Source organism: Aspergillus saccharolyticus (genome assembly GCF_003184585.1).
Source record: "Aspergillus saccharolyticus JOP 1030-1 unplaced genomic scaffold BP01scaffold_35, whole genome shotgun sequence".
Lineage (NCBI taxonomy): Eukaryota > Fungi > Ascomycota > Eurotiomycetes > Eurotiales > Aspergillaceae > Aspergillus > Aspergillus saccharolyticus.
Genome location: NW_020290645.1, coordinates 56,342 through 78,823, shown reverse-complemented (window position 1 = coordinate 78,823; position 22,482 = coordinate 56,342). Strand labels below are relative to the sequence as shown.

At 49.3% G+C, this 22,482-nt stretch overlaps 8 protein-coding genes across 8 annotated transcripts; 6 read left to right on the top strand and 2 right to left on the bottom strand.

Moving 5' to 3' along the window:
• The first annotated feature begins 38 nt into the window (after nucleotides 1-38).
• On the top strand, nucleotides 39-2,162 carry BP01DRAFT_359463 (FMN-dependent alpha-hydroxy acid dehydrogenase). Its single transcript, XM_025575690.1, has 5 exons — nucleotides 39-247; nucleotides 321-379; nucleotides 448-1,690; nucleotides 1,743-1,816; nucleotides 1,869-2,162. The coding sequence occupies exons 1-5, from the start codon at nucleotides 220-222 to the stop codon at nucleotides 1,953-1,955; spliced, it is 1,491 nt and encodes a 496-aa protein (XP_025428356.1). The 5' UTR covers nucleotides 39-219; the 3' UTR covers nucleotides 1,956-2,162.
• Nucleotides 2,163-3,001: 839 nt separating this feature from the next.
• Nucleotides 3,002-4,896, top strand: BP01DRAFT_385481 (Zn(II)2Cys6 transcription factor domain-containing protein; the record flags this gene model as incomplete). Its single annotated transcript, XM_025577599.1, has 3 exons — nucleotides 3,002-3,577; nucleotides 3,677-3,877; nucleotides 3,946-4,896. The coding sequence occupies 3 exons, from the start codon at nucleotides 3,002-3,004 to the stop codon at nucleotides 4,894-4,896; spliced, it is 1,728 nt and encodes a 575-aa protein (XP_025428355.1).
• Nucleotides 4,897-5,209: 313 nt separating this feature from the next.
• Nucleotides 5,210-6,662, bottom strand: BP01DRAFT_359462 (uncharacterized protein). The gene has a single exon (XM_025575689.1). It carries the CDS (start codon nucleotides 6,480-6,482, stop codon nucleotides 5,322-5,324), a length of 1,161 nt encoding a protein of 386 aa, XP_025428354.1. The 5' UTR covers nucleotides 6,483-6,662; the 3' UTR covers nucleotides 5,210-5,321.
• A 179-nt stretch (nucleotides 6,663-6,841) lies between these two features.
• On the top strand, nucleotides 6,842-7,374 carry BP01DRAFT_134799 (uncharacterized protein). Its single transcript, XM_025570506.1, has one exon. It carries the CDS (start codon nucleotides 6,932-6,934, stop codon nucleotides 7,241-7,243), a length of 312 nt encoding a protein of 103 aa, XP_025428353.1. The 5' UTR covers nucleotides 6,842-6,931; the 3' UTR covers nucleotides 7,244-7,374.
• Nucleotides 7,375-7,744: 370 nt separating this feature from the next.
• BP01DRAFT_394251 (MFS general substrate transporter) lies at nucleotides 7,745-9,673 on the top strand (the record flags this gene model as incomplete). The annotated part of the gene is made up of 5 exons (XM_025578311.1): nucleotides 7,745-7,888; nucleotides 7,939-8,009; nucleotides 8,062-9,192; nucleotides 9,260-9,364; nucleotides 9,425-9,673. Exons 1-5 carry the CDS (start codon nucleotides 7,852-7,854, stop codon nucleotides 9,671-9,673), a joined length of 1,593 nt encoding a protein of 530 aa, XP_025428352.1. The 5' UTR covers nucleotides 7,745-7,851.
• Nucleotides 9,674-17,668: 7,995 nt separating this feature from the next.
• On the top strand, nucleotides 17,669-18,614 carry BP01DRAFT_376250 (uncharacterized protein; the record flags this gene model as incomplete). The annotated part of the gene is made up of 5 exons (XM_025576942.1): nucleotides 17,669-17,856; nucleotides 17,910-18,153; nucleotides 18,213-18,230; nucleotides 18,269-18,460; nucleotides 18,507-18,614. The coding sequence occupies 5 exons, from the start codon at nucleotides 17,669-17,671 to the stop codon at nucleotides 18,612-18,614; spliced, it is 750 nt and encodes a 249-aa protein (XP_025428351.1).
• A 527-nt stretch (nucleotides 18,615-19,141) lies between these two features.
• On the bottom strand, nucleotides 19,142-20,045 carry BP01DRAFT_359459 (uncharacterized protein). The gene has a single exon (XM_025575688.1). The coding sequence runs from the start codon at nucleotides 19,547-19,549 to the stop codon at nucleotides 19,352-19,354; it is 198 nt and encodes a 65-aa protein (XP_025428350.1). The 5' UTR covers nucleotides 19,550-20,045; the 3' UTR covers nucleotides 19,142-19,351.
• Nucleotides 20,046-21,550: 1,505 nt separating this feature from the next.
• On the top strand, nucleotides 21,551-22,026 carry BP01DRAFT_368199 (putative ubiquitin conjugating enzyme (UbcB); the record flags this gene model as incomplete). The annotated part of the gene is made up of 2 exons (XM_025576493.1): nucleotides 21,551-21,571; nucleotides 21,700-22,026. The coding sequence occupies 2 exons, from the start codon at nucleotides 21,551-21,553 to the stop codon at nucleotides 22,024-22,026; spliced, it is 348 nt and encodes a 115-aa protein (XP_025428349.1).
• Between the last annotated feature and the right edge of the window lie 456 nt (nucleotides 22,027-22,482).

The window sequence follows — 22,482 nt, the reverse complement described above, 5'->3', positions numbered from 1 at the left end:
AATGGGGGTCTGGTCTGGACATGCAACTGGAATGCGGTGAGTTGCGCTCAGTTTTCCTTGGCCTGCGACTGCATGCCGATCTGACTCTCTCTTCCTGGCTGCTCTACTTCTTCTTCTCACTTATCTTCTTCTACTCGCCTTCTCTTCTTTCCCCGCATTTCTACTCACCACTGTCTTTCATTCTTCCCCCCCGACACTTGAGCTCTGCGATCCGTCAAGATGAGCAAGGTATTCGATGCGGCGGAAGGTATGTTGACTACCCAGTGATCCATTGTTCCACACCCAATTGTTCTTAGATTTGAAATGCTCACATTTTCCAGTCGCAAAGCACAACACATCCGAAAGTTGTTGGGTAATTCTCTATGGAAAGGTGTACGATGTATGCGCGATGCCAATTGACCTAGCCGTGGCTTACCGACCAAACCATTAACCTCCGCTATCCCACAGGTAACCGACTTCTTATCCGAGCACCCTGGCGGTGCCAAAATTATTCTCAAGCTCGCAGGTAAAGATGCCACCGAAGAATACGACCCCATTCACCCTCCAGGTCTTCTAGAAGAGAACCTGAAGCCCGAGAACTTCCTCGGGACGGTGAATGCAGACACACTCCCCAAGGTGCAAGCAGAGCCAGCACCAGAGTCCGCGCAGACAGAAGGGCCACCGCCGATGGAGTCCCTCCTGAACATGGACGACTTTGAACAGGTCGCTACCAAAAACATCAGCAGAAAGGCCTGGGCCTACTACTACTCCGCCTCGGACGACAAGATCACGAAACACTTCAACACAGAAGTCTACCGGTCAATCCTCCTCCGACCGCGGGTATTCGTTGACTGCACCAAGTGTGACCTGGATACCACCCTGCTGGGTCACAATCTAGGAATGCCAATCTATGTATCCCCCGCCGCTATGGCTCGCTTGGGCCACCCCGCTGGTGAAGCAGGTATCGCGGAAGCGTGCCGCAGCTTTGGAGCCATGCAGATCATCTCCAACAATGCCTCCATGACCCCGGAGCAGATTGTGCAAGACGCAGCGCCCGACCAGGTATTCGGATGGCAGTTGTACGTACAGGTCGATCGGAAGAAGAGCGAAAAGATGCTCGCACGCATCAAGAAGCTGAAGGCCTTCAAGTTCATCGTTCTCACTCTGGACGCGCCGGTGCCTGGGAAGCGCGAAGACGATGAACGCGGGAATACGGTCGGTGCGTCGGCGCCGGTAGCCAGCGCAGCCATGGCGGCTGATAAGGAAGCCTCGGGCTCTGAGGAGTCAGCTCAGTTAGGCGGCGTGGGCCGGCAGCTCTTCGCCGGGACGGATCCTTCGTTGACATGGAAGGAGACTTTGCCGTGGTTGGCGAAGCATACAGATTTGCCCATCATCCTCAAGGGTCTTCAGACGCACGAAGATGCTTACATCGCCTCTCTTCATGCCCCTCAAGTGAAGGGTATCATCTTGTCGAACCACGGCGGCCGTGCGTTGGATACTGCGCCTCCAGCAGTGCACACATTACTGGAAATCCGGAAGTACTGCCCAGAAGTCTTCAACAAGCTGGAAGTCTGGGTGGACGGCGGCATTCGTCGTGGAACAGACGTTGTCAAGGCCCTCTGTCTGGGTGCCAGAGGAGTCGGAGTCGGCCGTCCGGCGCTCTGGGGCCTTGGCGCCGGTGGCGTTGAGGGTGTCAAGCGTACCCTGCAGAGTAAGATTTTTCGGTTTATGCTCGCTATAGCAAGACTAACATGCAGATCTAGTTCTATCCGACGAGACGAAGACTTGCATGCGCTTGCTCGGTGTAGAAAGAGTCGAGGATCTAGGCCCTCAACATGTAAGTTTGCTGCTTCCACCTCGGCCATAATCCTTCTGACACTGGACAACAGATCAATACCCGACTTGTCGAGCAACAAATATACGATGGCCCCTCGGGCTTAGATAGTGTACGGAATGGGTTCCGTGCTAAGTTGTAGACATTTCGACTAGTGCAGCATTGTTTCCTGACCCCTGTATCCGACAAGAACTTGTAAATATTTCCGCAATATGGAGGCATGGTAGATCCCGCCCAGCACAACAAAGTTTGATTCTAGTGCAAATGAAGCAATTGGCTGCAGAGATATTGGGGCTTTGTTGCTGGGTCTGAGATAAAGCCTGACAAAGTATATTGTATACCAAGACGCCTTCGTGCAATTGGCTGGTGTGAGTGATATGAAGAATGACATTTTCTCACGTTTGTACATACAATGCCATAGTAGGTCTGTCTCCTTTGTGACTCGTACGCAATGATGTGCACGTGCAAAGTAGATTGGTGTACCGCCTTTTATCGAGAAATCTCCGGATCTGGCCGTCTACGTGCCACCTTTCTGTTTGTTCCTTGTTGCTCCCGGACCAACAGCTCCTCGTGCTGTTGCCCACTGGGTTCCCGATTCTCCACCTCATCCATATCGAACACGACTGCATCGTTTCCACTCAAACACCATTAATGTTGAAGCTCCTCGACATCCTTAGTGTGCTTTGTCTTCCGGGCCAATCAAACTTTAATCATGACATCTAGAAACGACGACTCCTGTTGTATATCACACTAGTTCAGGCACAACAACGAAGAGTCCACCAACAGCGCTAAAACTTTCAGGAGACTCACTAGTATTCATAACAATAGCTATGTCGTTGAAAAGGAAACTGGGAGGAAAGGCCTTTGACCGTCCTTCTTTCACTCAAGAGGCATTCAGCATGATCGCTCTAAGAAGCATTGTTTGCAACAATCGAGTTCTTCGACAGGTCCCAGTGCCCCGGGATCAGCGCTCTTTGTGTTCTTTATCCATTCTCGCACACAAGGACATTATCCACTCATTATTGCTCCTGACTGTTGAGACACCCGGCAAACATAGTGCGTCTGGATCTATAAGATGCGAAAATGTCCCTCAAAGTACCGCATTGAGAGAAAGGTTCCAACAGACACCAGCATCCCGAGGAAGGTAACAACGCAGGATCATCCACGCGCCTCAAGAACCTCATCCAAATGTCCCCCGAAAGTAAAAAGCGAACCTCGAGCCAAGCGGGGCTCTTCAATGAGGACTGCAATGAGACCGATTTCAGCATTCACAACGACAGCGACGACCAGGCTAGCACTGACCACGACAGCGGCGACGAAGACCCCACCAACGCAGGGGTCGAGTCCCGACAAGCCGAGTCTCTGAGAGAGATCAGCGGCAACGGCCAGAAGGTACTCGACCTGCCGCCCCCTGCCGTCGACGATGCGGGCATCGCTGACGGAAGGCCGGGCGCGGAGAATGACCGCGAATCGGCGGTCGACGCGGACGATGAACGGGAAGCCTCGCCGGTACGCGTGGTTGACGAGAATCAGGACCACATGCCACCAGTTGAGGCAGATGAACACCACGAGATCGGAGAAGCAAAGGACTTGAACCAAGAGTATCCGGGTGCAGTAGAAGGAGACGCCGAACCGCATCCCGAGAGAAGAAAGATCAAAAGACGCAAGAAGTACGAAGCAGAGGCTGATCATTCGGAGGCCATCCGCAACAAGTACAGAGAGATGCGCAAGACGCGCACCCCCATAGCCTGTGATCGCTGCAAGGTATGTTTACGTGACTGGCTATCAACGACCGCCCCGAGCTTAAGCGATCGAGTGGACCTTACTAAGGCTGACCGTTGTGCCATTTTGTGTGAGATATAGAACCTGAGAAAAGAGTGCACGAGCCATGAAGACGGCTGCTCTCAATGCAAGGCTGCCAACCAGGCATGCATGCACACCGACCCGATCACCTTGAAATCAGAGAAACGCGGCGCTTCGGCCGAGAAGGATAGATTGATAGAATTCCTGAAGGAGGAAAATAGAAGGTTACGTCATCGACTCAAGCAACTTGGACACGTCGTGGTGAGTACTTTACCTCTCTACCAGGTGACCTGGTTCAAGGCTAATCCACGGCGTGTCTGGTGTCACAGCCTAGGAATCCGTTTGGATTGGCATACTATCCGGGCAGTAATCCGAGCGTGCATTCTCGTAGTCCACCTCTCCAACCACGGATCAGCAACAGGAACACCAGCTCCAGCAGCAGCTTAGAGAGCGACCTGAAATACACCAGCCGAACCGGATACCCCGAACTGCACAGCCACAATGGGACGGGCTCCTCGAGGAGGGCCGTGAGACCCAATGCAGAACATACAGCCAAGGACGGTGGCGGCCATGCTGTGTCTCCCTCCCTCAAAGGTCGACAGCGCAGTGATGATTCAATAAGAAGCCCAGGAAGTCTGAACCGGTATGGACAGAACGTCGCGGATCTGGAGAAGAGACTAGGGCCCAGCCAGCGGGCGAAAATCGAGAGCGCGTTTGAGAAATACGTGCAGAACGATCCGGACATCCAACGCAAGCACCAGAGTTACCCGAGCCCTCCCGTGAGAGGGCACCGTACTCCCCCGGTGGCCCCTTTTAGTCCCAACTACGCCAACGCCTATGGCGGCAACGGACCCTACTTTCCTCCGCTGCCAGCCGGGCAACAGTTTGCAGCGGCTCCTGGCTATATGATGCCCCCTCCTATGGGCTTTGTCAACCCGACTCAGTATATCATGCAGCAGCCACCACTGGCACCAGGACAGCCGGCTTATGGCTTTGGGTACAACGGCCGCAGCGAGCCTGGTGACTTCCTCATCGACTCTCAACTGGGTCACCCCACGCAGAGCCCAGACAACAGCTTATTCTGGGACCTGCCTGACAACGGTGAGAGTGGGTTTGACGCAGAGGACTTAGAATTCAACTACAAGAGTCATTTCCCAACTGAAGAATCGACCTCGGCGTCTGCTCCCGAGCAGGCTCGACCAGGCACATATCGTCTCAAGCATATGCCGCCACAGGAGCCCTCGAGGGAGAACCCGCCTCAGAGGCCAAGAAAGAGATAGGCTGTGATTTGTGGTTGTTTGTGTTGCTGGTTGCTTGCCTGACAAGTAGATTTGTTGGCAGTGTAGTGGATTTGGATTGAGTGTTTGTTCTGTGTCAGTTAATGCGAGATGTAATGCGTATGTACTGGATGCTGTATTGTCCCTTTGTTTGCATGGTCATAATGCTTACATTACTGGTTGCTACTCGATACCTTTGCCTATGATGCTTATTTCGAGTCTCGGCCACTGCACTGATGCGAGATGTACGCGCTCAGTTTTGGTGATGTCTGGTGACTCCCTCTATTTGGTCCTAATGCTTTTTCCTGACAATTTCATTTTTCACTTATCTGGATATTCAGGTAATATCGCGCAAAAATTTTCAGTAAAGCACAACATGTGCCTACCAGCCAACTCGCTCATTACAACAGCCCCTCGAACCAGGAGTATCATGCAGACACAAAGATCGACTTGCTAAGCTCCTCCATCACCTTCAACCACGTATTTGCCCAAGTAGTGAACTTATCCTGACCCGTCCCCTGCCAAGGCAACGTAACCAACTGCAGAGCCAGGACAGCCCTCTCCTTCGCCTGGGTTAAGAACCGCCCGGACTTTTGAGGGTCTGCCTCATACAAGGCGCCTGCAATCTCATCGACCAGCTCCGGAATCATCTGCAGATTCTTCATCAGAGTCTCCAGCTTGGCCATCTCGACGACTGTATCCGGCGTCTTCTTCAGCCGGTGCGTCACGATAGCCGGATACACCTGCGCAATGGGCTTCAACATCTTCAGCGTGATCTTTTTCTGTGCATGCAAGGCCGCCGTCTCTTCTTCATCATCATCATCACCACCCTCCTCCTTATTATCGTCATCATCGTCGTCATCCGCACCCTGTTTCTCATCGTCGCTCAACAACTCGTCGAAAAACTCATCCCCCTCCTCCTCAGGATCCCACTCCTCAATCTCCCCAACCGCATCCCGCACGAGGTCCCGCCACTGCTCCACCCGCCGCACCACGAACCCCACCACCCCCTTCGCCGCGAGATCAATCACCGCGTCGCAGGCCTCCCACGCCCGCGCCGCCGCAAGCGTCACCTCTTCCTTGCGCGACTGCGCCAGCTCCGCCCCTCCCTTCCTGGTGCTTTGCTTCTCACTTTTAGCTTCTGGTTGGTTGCTGCTGGCAGAGGTAGCGATACCCTGCACAGCACCCAACAGAACCCCCAGCTCCGTCAGCGCCAACCGCGTCAGCGCGTGCGCTTCCGTTTGGAACGCCTGCGTGTGGTCCGTGGGCGTGATCAGGAGGGCGGCGGTTACGAGCGACGGGAGGACGGAATCGTTGAGTGCGGTCAGGATGGGCGTTGCGGCTGTGGCCGTGAACGGGGCGGTGATCGTCACGAGGGAGAGTTTGGTGATTTGGGATTTTAGGGTTAGGGCGGAGGCGGAGAGGAGGGGGAGGGCGTCTTTTGTGGGGATGGTTGTTTCTGTTGTGGTGGAATTGGAAGTGGAGGTAGAGGCGGGGGGTAAGCTGGCGCTGGCGCTGGTGATGGCGGTTTGGAATTGGTCGAGGAGGGTCAGAGTGGTGGTGAGTGTCAGGTCGAGTTTTTGCGACATTTTGGTGGTTGGGTTTTGTGTTACGGCTTTTGTGTTCGGATGTTATAAGGGTTATGGGGGTGAGTGGGTTCGGTTCGAAAGTTTGTGTAGGGCTGATTTGAGCTGCGGGAGTCTTGCCTCCTCGTTCGGCGTGCGAAGGTTGTTGTAGTTGTTCACACGAACAGGGTGGTTGTACGGAGTAGAGAGAGATTTGATATAGGAAAGTTTTGCGGTGGTGGGGAGGAAAGTCCGCGGAGATCACGTGAGTGGGTCGCTGTTTGTCCCTGATGCACGGGCTTAACCAGATTGGGTGCCCGCAGGCTGAAGTAAGTATACAAGTATACAACCAGCCAAGATCGTCGATGGAATATCTGCGCCACCAAGACTCAATTGCTTTTCAACAATACATCCGACGAGCCAGTTGAAGATGATTCCTGGTACCATTACTCTGTCTCTGTCTGATTCGCACTATGGCTGGATTGACCGCCACATTCACACGTACTGCAACCCATCTTGTCCACCGTGAACACCAGATCTGCCTACCAGATCCGTTTGTGCTGGTACCATTCGATCAATTGCAACATCATTGCATCCCGATAAATGCGGCCAAGTTCTACGAGTCCGACTCCTCAGGTGACCTCATTCCGATAGACCGGCAGAGCCGAGCCATCAGCCGTGTCCTGGACTCTTATCCTCAGTTGACCGGTCGAATGCATATCGACCCCGACACTGATGTCCGATCCGTGACCAGGCTGGAAACTGGCGTGCATCTGATTAATTGAGCTGCACACAAGCTCGGAAGGTGGATCGCCGCGCAGCCGAACAAGCCCCATATCAGGTCGAACTTTGAAGCGACGCCATCAACGCTCATTGCAACTGGATGGCATCCGTCGCCGCATATTTCTGCTGTCTGTTGAAAGGAGGAGTTGAAAAATCGCGTGGTGAAGATGGGAGCGATAAGTGAATGCGGGGAAGAGCGGGGCTGGGAGGCCGTTGCCCTATCTCTCGGGAGGACTTCCTTGATTTAGTCTGGATTGTCTAGAATGCTATCTTTGCATGTAAGGGATGCACGCATCCTCAAGCTTGTGTATGGCGAGAGCAAAGCATGGTGGCGCTCCGTCTTCATTGGTCCGAGGTTTATCGGTGTGCTGCCGTCTGCTCAATCGATGGCGCGAAATTTGAGTCGCCTGCAAAGCACATCCCTATCAATAGGCGACGCACCTTCCAATGAGCATTGCCTCAAGGCCAGGCCCCGTTTTTTGATAGCAGTGGTTAAGATATCCAAAAAGACCGAGTTCGCCTCGTCTCGTTCTCTCCCCATCACTTGCTTCCCTCCTTCAAAGGGTTCCAGAAAACTTATACCACACACCAACTGCTTGATACCATAGTGATGAACGAGCCACCGGGCACCGTCACCATTGAAGATGGTATGCTTTGACACAATGTAGATGAGTGAGGTATCTCTGACCATCGATAGTCGGACCAAGCCAGTCTGCTACCGTCGTCGTTCTGGAGCCTACCCCAACAGACGACCCTAATGATCCCCTGGTAACCTGTCTAAATCCTTTACAAAGACCGTGAACTCACCTCGAGTCAATAGAATTGGCCCAAGTCCCGTAAAACAGTCAACTTTGTGATCGCCAGCTTCTATACCCTAGCGTCGTTCGTGCTCCTTGACATCGGAACCGTCATCTGGGTCGACCAGAACGCCGAACTCGGTATCTCCTGGGCGAACCTCAACAACTCCTTCGCTGCGAACCTGGCCGGTCTGGCGGTCGGGTGTATCCTCTTGGTTCCGTTCGCAATCAAGTATGGCCGTCGCTCCGTTTACATTCTCAGCACGGCCGTGCAATTTGCTACAGCCATCTGGAACGCCAGCCTCAACTCCACCGGGGAATTGCTCGCGGTCAACGTTCTGAGTGGGCTTGCTGGCGCCGTCAGCGAAGCCCTCGTGCAGATGACCATTGTGGACATTTTCTTTGTTCACCAGCGTGCCTCTGCCAACGGAATGTACAACCTCATGGTCAACACGGGCGCATATCTTGCCCCCGTGGCTGCCGGATACTGTGCCACTGCGCAAGGGTGGCGTTGGATCTGGTGGTGGACCGCCATCATGCTGGGACTCAACCTCATCCTCTTCATTTTTTTCTTCGAAGAAAGCAAGTACATTCCCGTCTTGCTTTCTCGACCCGACGAAGACGTTCAGACCAGAACAGCGGCAGCGGCAGCGGCAATGGAGACGACCAAGTTCCCGAAACAAACGAGCATTGAAGAAGGATCCTTGCCCACAAGCGTAGCACCCAGCGCAAGCTACACCACAAAATCCTACCGGGAGCGAATGGCATTCATCACGAAGACAGACAACTCCCTCCTTGAGCATATCAAGCGACCCTTGGTGGTCCTGATCGGCTTCCCCGCCGTCACCTTCACAGCTCTCGTCTGGGGCTGCTTTCTGTCGTGGTTCTCCATCCTCGCCACGACCCAATCGACATACCTCGCTTACCCACCCTACGCGTACAACGCCTCCCAGATCGGCCTGTTCAGTCTTCCACCGTTTATCGGGGGGGTGTTCGGCGCGGCTCTCGGCGGGCCCGTCAATGACTGGTACATCCTGTGGCGAGCGAAGCGAAACAACGGGATCTTCGAGCCCGAGACACGCTTGCATCTGGGAATCCCCGCTATCCTGGCCACGCCGCTGGGTATACTTCTTTTCGGCCTTGGACTAGCATGGGTGAGCTCTCGAGACACTGAGAACATCCCATCTCAATCAGTTCTGACTGACTAACACCAATCAATAGGGCTGGCCCTGGTGGTCCCTCGCCCTGGGCAGTGGGATTTTCGGTTGCGCCTTCACCTCTATCGGCGCATGCTCCCTGGCGTATCTTTCGGATTGCTATCAGGATGTACGTATTAAATGGGCCAGTCTGAGAAGGCAGGGGTAAAGATAGAGCTAACTGGAATAGATCGTCGGCGACGCCCTCGTCGGCGTTGCATTCGTGCGTAACGGGCTCTCCACTGTCTTTGTCTTTGCGCTTACGCCCTGGATCGAAGCTACTGGGTTGGTCAACATGTTTATCGCTGTGGCTTGTATCGCGACGGGTACGCTTCTAAGTCTGATTCCCATGATTATGTACGGGAAGAGGATGCGGGTGTGGACGGCGACGCGGTATAGGGCGATGGCGCAATTGCAGCCGGGCGCTAGGCGTATATGATATTAGCTGCGTTATTACATATCTGGGACTTGTGTCTTTTCGCTATAACCATGTGGTATCAGGTGGTGGGGTCTCACCTTAGGCACCGTCTTTGCGAAAGGTCATGGACTGCTGTTTGTCACTGTCGCATTGCATGATCCATCCTGGGGTTTCCCTAACAATAGTGGTAGGATCGTTTGCCAGCCAGGAACTCAAGATCACAAAGCTATCTCGAGACAATAGGAGGTGTCTTCATCACAACATTGGCGATGGTAAGATGGGGGTGGGAGGGGGAGGAAGAGGAAGGGGTTTATATAGCAAGAAAAGCGTAGTGATCACTGACAACGTACCTGTAATGAAAGCCACCGCACCTCTATTCATAGATCACAATCAAATAAGAAGCCATTGACCAAAGCACATTAGCAAACCCTCACCCTCACCTCACATTTCATCCAGCTCGAACTGGCACAGCCTCAATGATACTATCCTTCAGACTAGCAGTATAGGGTAAACACTCTCTTCAGAAGCTTCTCGATGGACGATTGCTTCGATGAGGACGAGACTTCAGTCCAAACGTCCAAGAAAAAGAAGCGCTTCTTGAAGAAAGATTGGTGGCCCTTTCGCGGAACGATACAGCGTCTCGTTGGTTTCTCCCAGCGTGGTACCCAACTATTTCCCGACATTGCGAGTCGTCGAGTACAATATCACCGGCCTGGAACATGCAGCCATCTGGGCATACACTCCTCATCATAGCAGCTTGGACAGTGCTCCTATGGGGGAGGAGCACGGTAGCCCATTGTCCGAGACGCAGGCAAAGCCGAACAAGAAGACCCATTTCAAGGTTCAGCAAAACGCGGCATCATGTTTTTGTAACGTTGAAGATCTAGCACATACGACCACAGGGTGTGGAAAATAGGGCTTCCCGTCCGCTCAGCCGTACTCAAGCCACGTATTGAACGCGGCCGAGTGGGATATGAGCCCTTTCTCAGTCGCTGCTTTATGGGTGAGCAACGCTAAGACGAAGAGTGAGTGCGGGTGATTTGGGTGATGTTGTCATGAGCGTGGGTGAGCGGGGTGAGCAGGGTGAGCAAATAGGTGAGCGATTGAGTGACCAAGCGGGCCAGCCAGGCAACCGAGAAAATTTTTGAAGTTAAATAGGGCGTTTGACCTGGTTGTCTATTCTTTTTTTTCTGTTCGATGAACTCATACTCAGTAAACAACTTGAAAAGTGATACCATATCGAAACTCAGCATGTCACGTGATAACAAATCAGGCCTCTCCGAGGAGGAGCGGAGGCGGAGAAAGGTTGAGGAGCTCCGAAAAATCGGTGAATTACGAGGTTTTACTACAGAGTACCAACAAATTACAAAACGGAAAGAGAACGAGATATGTTACAAGAAGAGAGCTCCGGCTACTGATGAAAGGTACAACAAAGCTGTTGAGAATTGGAATTTGTAAGTAATGAAAATACTCTTCTACTATGTATACAGATATCACTGACTCCAGACCAGATGGATGATGACCCAAGGTGAACCTGAAGACAGGTATTTCTCTAAGGTGGAGCCAGATCCTCCCAGCCAGATTTTAAAACTCTTTTCTGAGAGTTACATCTGTCTACGTGAAGGAGGCCTACCCTCTCAACACAGTGTGGATTATAACTTATCCTGCTTTATCGCCGAGTGGGAGAGAAAAACCTCAAGAGTTATTCCAAAGAGTGTCAAAGATGATGTCTACAATGTATGTTCTGGGTCTTTCACCCCTTTCCTGAATTACAACGCTTACTAACCATATTTAAAGTATATTCATAACGAATTGACACCAAAGTATGGACTTGAAACAAAACATCGGGAGAAGTTTCATGTTACAGCAACAGATCTTGATCTTCTTCTCAAACGATTATTTCAAGATGACGATCATGACTATATTCATGAAAGAGCTCGATTCCAAGATGCCTTTGCCTTGTCACTCTTTTCGGGTTCCGGAGCTAGAGCCGGGGCTATTGTCGAGTCAAGTTCATATAGAAACACTAATGAGTGTCTTTACTACAAGGTATATCGGATTCCCACGTACAAGGACCCTGTCAGAGAACCTAACTCTTCACATCAAAAGCATCTTACCTTCAATATCCAGTACAAAGATAATAAAATCAAAAGATGGGTTACTATAGATCCAGAATTCGTGAAAGGCCGCCGGTATAATGATGAGGCAGTCATGTGAGTTCCTGCTCCAGGCATCACTGTTATTCAGGCTAATGGTTCTAGCCCGAAGAACTGGATCACAGAGCAAAAGGTGCTTGGCAGAAACTTTGTATTCTATGTTATGGTTGCAGGCATAGCCGACCGAGCTTTCAAGGGTATTCGCAGTGTTGATGAGTTGCTGTCAAAAGTTCCACCTAAGGGCAGGGAATCTTGGACACTTGAATGGGAGGATCATGCACAATCTTTACCAGTTCTCCGCATGGTTACCCCGAAAGGGCCGCATCCTAGTCGAGCCCTGACATTCTCCTCAATTCGGAATGATCTGAGTTCTCTCGCCCGACGAGAACATTTCCGAGACCCGCTACGAATCCATGGAATCAGAGGCCGAGTGGCAACTACGATTGACTGTATGTAATACTCTTGCATGCTATAGTATACCTTACTGATTATATTATTATAGCAAAGGCATCTCAAGCTATACGCAGTCAAGCATTAGATCATGCAAATCCGGATACTTACCTCAAGTACCAATCGAAATTCAAACGCACTGATATCCAAGCGCATTTTTGGAATCTAGAGCCTGACTATGAATGTCTCGATATAGAGGAAAGCATGGCACATCACCGTGACCCAAATGCTCCCCAGAAGCTTGATGCCGCTGCTGTTGCTGAGTTTGAGAATGATGAGGAGATTAAAGGTCTATATGCAGAGATTGAGATTCTGACAAAGAAAATTAATGGCAAGCCAAATGAGCAGCAGGACCTTGCAAGCGAACGAGGAAAGTTATACAACAAAGTGGCGAAGAAACGGCGCAGCAAGACTAAGGACTTTATTCAGAACTGGTGGAAGTTCTCCTATAATGAATATATTGCGGGAAAGGAATTCACTGAACGCGATTCAACATGTCTGTTTTCAATCTACCGAAAATACATGCCAGAGAGAGACAGGCTGCGAGATAACTTATTCAGCGAAGTGACGATTGACAGCGAGATTGGAAGACAGTGTATGCTAGATATGGTGGCTATCTGCACATCTGAAGAGAGAGTAGCATACTATCCCGGTGAATTACCAATCGACGGAAGATGTCCGGTTTGTTTGAAAAATATGTCAAGGTTTGTTTCAGGTTTCTTATACATGTATTTCAATGCTGATTCCTGCAGTCTTGAGATCCAAGGTCGCTCCAAGCATATACTTCAATGCAAAAGGAAATCACTGAATGCAGCACCATATCAACAGTTTTACAAAAATGGGAAGAGAGCTCATCGTCATACTGACCGAGCGTTTTTGGAATGGTGCTTTTTGTGTGCCAAGTGGTTCCACACCAAGTCTGAATGGCAGGACCATTGTTGCTTTCATCTAAAGGATCTACAGCCGCGTTGTGGTTTGTTGCGATTCCGTTATACATTAGTTTCACCAGGGCTCTGCCCTTTCTGCCTGGGTAATCAGAGCATGCAGCCCGAGTGCAGATTCAAGCAATGGCGCGAAAAAGCTACTCTGATCAATCATATCGACAATGAACACTTATCAAAGATAAACAAGGAAAAGCCTATCGTTTGCCCTCATCCTTCTTGTGAAGACAGAGCACATTCTTCTACTTTGGAGCTTCGACGCCATTTTTATAATGTTCACTCGATTGAAGAACCTCGCCGCAACTGTGTTAGCAGAAAACGCAAGTGGATACTTCAGGATGATATGAAGAAAGAGCCTATTGTCAAAAAGCAATCGCCTAGTCGTGCTGCTCGTGTTGATCAAACTGGAACAGTTTGTAAAGTTGGTCCTCAATCAGAACAGGGCACCTTGAGGTTATAAAAAGACAGTCTAAGAAGCAATTATTATAAAATTCGACCTCTGTTCATGTATGGTGTGACTGTTGATATTAAACAAGCTATAGTGTTCTCCTGATAACCTTTGTCTATCTTGATCTTCTTCAATTGACTCGGAGGGGACTTAAATAAATCTATCCGTACTAATCAGTACAAAACAATAGAACTTTATCTTGAAATGTCTCAGAAGGGTGATAATGAACAGGACATCATGTAAGTATTTCCGAGCTTGCGGATGCTGAAACATACTTTTTACTGCTCACTCACTGCATTACATGGGTGTAGTCAAGCAAAAGGGATCATGTTCGTTGTAGCTGGAGTCTGTAGATCCAGACCACTTTTTGAAGTAGCCGAAGTGCTCGGACTCTCTTCTGCAACTTATCCGCTAGACGCTCGATTGCAGGGAAGAATACCTCATGCTCATTCATAAATGGTACAGCTCAGGCATGAGTGGTGCTCGAAATTAAGATAATCACTGTATATCAAACATTGCAACAAGTTTGTGTGGGCTGGATAATTCGCTGCAGTAACCAATTGCAGCCAATCCCTTAGAAGTAGGTTGCACTAAGTGGCACTGTTTCCACGATCGTGCCAGCATGAGTCTGTAAGTATCCGTGACTCTTGCTACGTATATCTAGAACAGCACCCAAAAACTGCAATGGACATGAACGAAAGGGAGAATTTACAGGCCAATCATGGGCCATTCGTGTATCTGAGTCGACAAAACCTTCGTTGGTCACTTGGTCTTCTGGGATCTCTCGATAACTATCAGTCACCAACCCGAGGAATTGGCGGAAGCTTTCGTAGATAGAGAACGATTCGAAGTAAAGAGTGCCAGCAAACAGACCCAAATCCTGAGCGGTATCTTGAGGCTGACGGGGCATTGTAAGACCGAGGCCTAATTGTAGGAAATCCAGAGAGTCGAACGACCGCATGATTTTTGTCGTTTTTGGAGTGTAAATGAGCAGTCTTGTCTTCTGCGAGGACCGGATGAGGTGGAAGAGCTCGTTGACTTCGTACTGACTCAGAAGGAGCAGTTCCTGGTTGTACGCATTCGCGAGAACCCAGTGAGCGGGCTTAAGAAAATCATCGGTACAAGCTTGTTTTCTTTGCTTTACAGTGCAAGTAAAGTCCTCTGTCGCGAAGAGACGAGGGGCTAGTGAAGTCGGAAAGTCAAACTGGCCCGCCGAAGTTTGCCGAAAGATCTCAAATGCTGGTCGAACTGCAGTGGAACTGCTTTCAGGCAAAGTGCCATGGGTTATGAGGTAACGAACGTCGTCATGGACATGGTGAAGTGCTGCAGGAAGCCTGGGAGGTCGACAACTCTGCTGCTCTCTCTGAACTTCGTGGCTAATTTGACGTTAATGTTCCTCGTGCAACCCAGACCCCTGTTGCATACCTCGACCTAGTTCCCCCAAACATTCAACAGTTTTTGTATTGCAGAATTACTCGTATCCAGCTTTTCATCGGCAGACGAAGCCTCGGGTTTGTTCCATGGAGCGTATAACTGAGACAAGGCCTGCCATCCAGCAGGTCTCGCCGATTGTATGGCTCGCTCCCACGGAATCGAGCATACCTGCTTATGCAACTTCGCACAGGCCATTCGTGGCTGGCAACGCATGCCAAACAACGTGGGTTCGGGAAGATGAGCGGTGCGAGTGTGGAGCTACGGAAACGGTGGTACACGTACTAATCGACTATTCAGGAACTGCCAAAGACAGCATACCACACCCACGTTGACCACAGCGCATGGCGACTCTATCGACCCACCTGCCCGACGAGACCAGTCGGTTTCGCAGCCTTCTCTATATCATCCGAAGAATCTTCTCATCATCACACCGCCAGGTCCACTGCGGCCACCCAGACGTGGTGGCGATCAAAATATGGACTCCTGAATTATAGTACTTTGTGTTCTTAATCTATGGCCCACCCATCGAGATGCACGAGGCTCTCGAAGCTAGCAGCGCCTCTTAAGTCTTGACAACAATCCAACAGCTATTCAACAGAATACAGAATCAGCCGATCGCACTACTAAACTAATCCTGGCGGGAGACTTCAATCACCACCACCCAGCATGGAGTCACTGTGAAGTACACCATCGCTTTGCAGCACACGCAGATGAACTGATCAATTTCTTCCACCATCTGGAGCTAAAGTAGTGCCTGGGTCCTGGGGAGACAACATAGTGGTCCCTCAGTAAACCAGGCACAACCTCAGTACTCGATCTTACACTTACTAACGACATTACACGCCTGGTCAAATATTAATCACGGATCAGACCACCGAGCAACATACTCTGAATGGAGCCTTCGTCCAGAGTAGGCGAAGAAGCCTAAACCAAAATAAGAATACAACCATGCAGACTGGTCACAAGTAGGGCAAAATATACTAACAGAGATAGACCAGTGCCTGAAATCTAGACTAACAAAGACTTAGACAGCACAGTAGAAAAGCTGATCCAAACCACAACAGCAGCTCTAAACTAATACATACCAGTACAGGCACCGTGTCCGTATTTAAAGCACTGGTTTACTCCCAAACTTAAGACATAATAAGTATCAGCCAACCAAGCCCAAAGAAAGTAGTAAAGCAGATATACTATATTAGGAGCTGACTACCTAGTTACAAAGACTATATTCAATATAATACGTGAGAAAAGAAAATAGTAGATATAAGCAGTAGAGTAAGCAAAGACAAGCTACTAGAAAGATTTTCTTAACAAAGTAAGAGAAGACCAGCTATAAAAAATAGCCACCTATATACACCCCCGGGACGCCTATATAAGTATTCCAGCTATCCAAGCAGAAGCCAAGAAGATAACTAATAACTAATACAAGACAGGGGTATTTCTTGAAATCTTCTTTCTAAGAATAGCTGAATCGGAAATCAAAAATAATAATCGGGCTAAAGAACTACTATAGGAGATAATTACTAAGAAAGAGATCTACTAGTCTCTCCGAATAGTAAAGAGAACTACAGCCCTGAGTAGAGATAGAATCTCTATACTAGTCTAAAAGAATCTATAGATATTCCTAAAGAGTATAATAACCACTATCTTTACAAGATCAGTAGATCTAGAATACTACCTGAAAGAATAGAAACAGATATAAATTATTATCCTTTACAAGTCTGGCAAGCCGGATTACTCAGTACTAGGAGTATACCGCCCGATCTCCCTACTCAATATACTGAGAAAGCTGCTGGAAGCTATTATGGCCCAAAGATTCTTATACTAGATAAAAAAAATAAACTGCTCCCTAATACTCAAGCTGAAGATAGACCATGATATAATATCAAGCAAGCCCTACTGGTACTAGCTAATATAGTTAATCAAGTATAGATATAATTCAGACCTGTTCAACTAATCAGTCGACAGTAATAGCAAGATGTTAGTATTTATTCCTAGTCACTTCTATTAGTGTATAAGTGAACTGTTTTGCTGCAACTCCCGTTTGCTTACCCAATTGGGGTGCCGCCGCTTTTATGAGGGCAGCACGTGAACGATCTGTGTGCGCTCTGGGATACTCACGGATTGCTCACGGAGCACGCACCTGGGAACTCCGGTCGCTCCCGGATTGCTCTGGCTCACTCAGTCAGCGATTCTGAGCAGCTCCCCGCTTGCTCACTGCAGCAACCCACGTGACTAGAACAGGCTCTTTAAACCGTGCGCGACTAACGCTTGTCGAAATCTGAGGTACTGATACGAACCTACGAAATTTGAGGGCATCACCAAAACAAGGGCCGTCAACTTTTCTTGGTTTTCCCGACCCAAGATATTTTCAACACCGATCATCTTTTCATTGCAAATAGATAGATTAATGATGGACGAATGATGATATATGACCTAAGGTATTTCTCTTTCATTTTGGACATAAATAGAGCCCATCTCACCCGAGTTTGTCAATCATCAATCTATTCTCTCATACATTTTCTATCACATCTCTCTATACCTCACTCTTTATTTGGTCTTTCGATCTCGTTCGTGCTTACTGATAATGGCCGTTCACACCTCTGCTTCTAGAGCAAACCAAGATGAGGAAAAAAGGAAGGCTCGTCGTGAACTCCGCCAAAAGCGAAGCTACGATGCGGATATTCATCGAGTCAAGGATGCCCAAAGGTCGGGAGGTAGAGCTTCCCCAAAAATGAAAGAAGGCTACAGGGAAAGGGTACGCCATTATGAAGAGTAAGTCATCAATCTTGAGTTTTAGGACATTGAGTCTTCTCACATTCTTATAGATTTTTGAAAGAAGAGAAGGGCTTACCCGAAGACTATAAGGTTGGAGTTGGACATCGAGTGCCGGGTTTAGAAGAGCTCAAAGAATTTATCCGCTGGCATGTCGACTCAACCGTGGGTAGACTCGACCCTGACGGACGTCCGACCATGAACTCGACCTTAGTCTGGGCTCAAGAGTTTGCTCTGGGATTTTATCTCGAGACCAAGAGAGAGATTCCTTACCATGACAGACAAGACCTATACAGCGTAAGTATATTTCACACTGGAAAGAAGTATGTGAGAGCTGTATAACTAACTCTTTAAAGTGGATTGAGCATGATTTAGTCGCAGAGGAGTACATCAAGAACATAAAAAACCCAAGCATAATTTCAAGCTGAAAAGCTTTGAGCGTGCTATGGTCGCTTTCTGGACCATTGATGACCCATTTTTCATGACTGGAAGATACCGTGTCCAGTTTCATTTTATAACTCTACAGAATCTGTGTGTAGGGTCCAGAGTGTCCTCTTTGACTCCAGCATCCGAAAATAAAGCCGGCAGGGGTCTTCGTTATAAGGTAAATCTGAGCACAGTATTGTTTGATTAGCTGCTGACGATGACAGAATATTGAACTTGTTTTGTTCCGCGACACAGAGGCCCCTTGGAGAATCGGGTGGCGTCTGGATCAACAATTCGTCAAGAACAACAAAGACCCTGAGAACACCATGTGAGTAGCGCGCGCGAGCACCTCTGCAGAGATACGAGCACAGACTGATGCCAATAGATTTGGTACCGCTATTTGGGACTGTGATGAACCGATTTATTCTGGGGCATTATATCTTCTAGGCATGGCTCTTGCCGACAATGCTCTTTTCGGGTTTCAAGCGCCGCAGAAGTTTTTGAGCAGAGGATCCCAGAGGGGGAGGACGAACTAATTCTTCGGTGGAATGACGAGGCTAGGGATCGATGTATTGTGAGGGGTATCTCGGCAACTGGAGTCAGCGAAGACCCATTTACAAAAGAAAGATATCAAGAAGGTTTGAGAAAATGCCTTGCCAATGCTGGCTATTTCGTTACTGCCACAATTCATGCCATGCGCCGTGAGTTAGGGAAGACTGTCCGAGGTAGGTCATCGCAGTCTTTGACCATGCTCTGCCTCTTGAGTCTAGCTAATACGCCGCCCATAGATAATGGTAAGACTCACGGTGCATCAACTTCCATTTATCTACGTTGTTCACATAATTCAAAAGCTTATTCAGGCTAGAGCAATCAGTCAATCAACAGCCTCCTTGTCACTTTCTGCACATGCTCACATCGGATCCCAGCCAACAAAACGCTCTCGCATCTCCTCCACAGAGCCTGCCTGCTTGGAGACACCTGCAGGCAGATTGTCTGGTACAAGCAGAACAATGTTATACATCTTCCCTCCTCGCATTGAATAACCGACAGCATGAGCCCCGGGCCCTCTTCAGAAATGAACTTCAGGATTCTGGACCAGCGATCTCAGCTTGGGGTCTGTAATTTGATCTGCGGTCAAGACAATTCGATATGCTAGATCTCCCGTTGGGACTGGCTCATCTTTCCTTCCGACAAAAGCATCCCGGCATTTGGACCATAACCCATCGGCAGCGATTATAAGATCACCTGAGAAACTATGTCCTTTCATAGAACACACCGTTGTAGACTCAAAGTCATTGCTTTCGATCCTCTCACCTTACCAAGGTGAAAAGCGACTCCCAGGTCTCGCGCTCGCATGTACAGTGCCTTCTGAAGATCTCCTCGATGCATATTCACAAAAGGTGCATTATAACTTGCCCGAATGTTTATATCGAATGAGGCATCATGCGCCAAAACCTGTCCTGAATAACGGTGTACCGTCAATTTCTTGGGCTCTGCTGCTGCTTCCCAGACGAACTCTGGTAGACCCCAATACTGTAGCAGTCATGAGGCATTGGGAGTGACTTGAAGCCCGGCTTATACTTCAGCGAGTTCGGGTGCTTGTTCTATGACTTCAACAAAATGCCCGGAGAGAGCCGCGGAGATTGCGGCAGCAATGCCACTAAGACCTGCCCCGACAATGATAATGTGGAGGCGTGCTTTGTCTGGAACCTGAATCAGGATAAATATGCGTATTCACAAGTAAGAATGCCAGCGTGCTCGTACCATACTTTATGTGCACTTCAATTTAGTGACTACTGATAAGGGCAAAAGTTCTGCAGATAGGTTTGTAGCTTCCAGAGTGTTCTATATCCTGATATAAAAAGTGGTATATGATCAGCTCGGTAAGCCTTGGTTCTAGGAATGGTCTTGTTAACCAAGAAGTGTATGCGGAATTTCCGAGTTTCCTTCAATGTATCCTTTACCTAAAATTGAGATCATGTAATCGTGAAGCAAAGACTAGATTTGAGGTAATAAAGACTCGTGAGACTGGACCAATTCCCTGCGGTAAGTCAGCGAAACGAGTATTGTAACGCACTGAACTGACAAAGCCGTCTTCAATCCTTTCTTTGCTCGCCACTATTTGGGAGTGAAGATACATTATGGCAAATTATCAGAGGGAGGAAATCGTCTTCTGCAGGTCTCGAAAGTAATAGTCATGTATTTTTAATTACCGGATAATCCGGATACCTGTCAGTACGGGAAGCCTAGAAGAAGGTTCTCATTTTCGAAGAAAGTCTAAACGGCTAGCTCGGCTCCGGCTCGCTCGGCTCTACGGGCTTCAGCATATCCCAACCAATTGAGCGAGCACTCAGCGGTTACGTCACAAGTAATCTGAGCATCCGATATCTCGGTACAAGGAATATACAGTTCATGTATAGGTGAAACTCTGAGATGGTCACATTGTGCAATTATTAGTTATACCGGCATTCGGGACCAGCTAGCGTTAAAGTCGGGCAGTAGTCGTTTAGATCGAGCAAGGACAGTACAATAGGCACAGTCCGCGTGATATTCGGCTCTGAATCTGGCCCCGTGATGTTTCGGCCTCAAAACGTGACCGAATGCCGTTACGATGAGTGAGGCTTGGAGGGCGCGTACTTCGCTTATGTAAGGCGTTCGACATGATCTACCCGTGTTTGCCGGGAAAGAGTGGAGTGAAAGAAGCCCCGGACGTCTAGTAACCATATTTTTCTGACCACTCGCGGATGAAATTTTCTTGAGGCTGGGAGAGATAATTTGCCTCGATCGACGTTGCCATCTCGACCCCCTACAGTCTGCTTTCTGCTAATGAACAGCTCATCACGTCAATCAGATTGATATTTTCTTCTCAACAAGATCCAGCCGGCCATGGACATGGATGACGACGGAGAAAATCATTCTGCTCTTCAGGCACAGTTGACTCGAACCAATTCAATTCGCCAAACTGTGACTTCCTTTTCGTCTGCACAAGAAGTCCTGTTTGTGGCAGTAATATGCATGTCGCAATTTATGACCCAGGTTGGATTGGGAGCGTGTCTTTCCCCTTTAAACATTATCGGCGATTCATTTTCTATCACCAATCCCGGAGATCTAAGCTGGCTCATCGCCGGCTATTCTCTCACAGTCGGCACTTTCATTCTCTTCTTCGGCCGCTGCGGTGATGTATTCGGGTACCGAATCGTCTATATCTTGGGCTTCTTATGGTTCGCAATCTGGTCAATGGTTGCAGGGCTCAGCGTCTACTCAAACCATGTTCTTTTCATCTTCGCTCGTACGCTTCAAGGACTTGGACCAGCCATGTTACTTCCAAATGGACTTGCATTGCTCGGTGCTGCATATACTTCCGTGTGCCCCCTCAAACCCCCCCTTTCTAACATTAACACTCTTTCGCACAAACAGAACGGAACCTTTCACCTGACTCTCACCCTCCCCACGGAATACCCCTTTAAACCGCCGACCGTCTCCTTCCGCACGAAGATCTACCACCCCAACGTCACCAATGACGACAAGGGCAGCATGTGTCTGGGGATGCTGCGCGCGGACGAGTGGAAGCCCAGCTCGCGGATCCTGGCCGTTTTGCAGTTCGCCCGCCAGCTGCTGGCCGAGCCGATGCCCGATGATGCGGTTGAGGGTCGGATTGCGGAGCAGTATAAGAGTGATTTTGGGAGGTATGAGGAGATTGCGCGCGAATGGACGAGGAAGTATGCTAGTGCGGGAAGGGGGTAAGTGAGGGGGTTCGTTGGGATTCATGGCGGGCTGGTATGGGAGCATGATGCAGCGATGGATGTGATGGGGTATTGATGGGAGGGTAAATACTGTTTGTTTTTCTTGGCTGGGTTTAAGATCGGGATCGGTGGAGGGCTGGGGGCGGGGATGGGAAGGACCGCTGCTTTGTTTGTCTTATATCCTCGGTTGCATTGTTACGCAATAGATGCTTTGATTATATTAGTACAATATAGTTCGCCGATGTGGTTTCACTCAGATCTTGGTCGTACCACAGGAAGATCCAGACACAGACCCATGATTGAAACAAGATTGATGTTGATGGACCCCACGAAGATGGCAAACATCATGCTCTGCGGAATATCGAGTCCCTTGCAGCTGGCAATCCACTCCGCCCACAGCGGGGGAGCCAGTAACGCCAAAGTTCCCCTCCGTCCGCTGAGTCCGAAGGTATTGCCT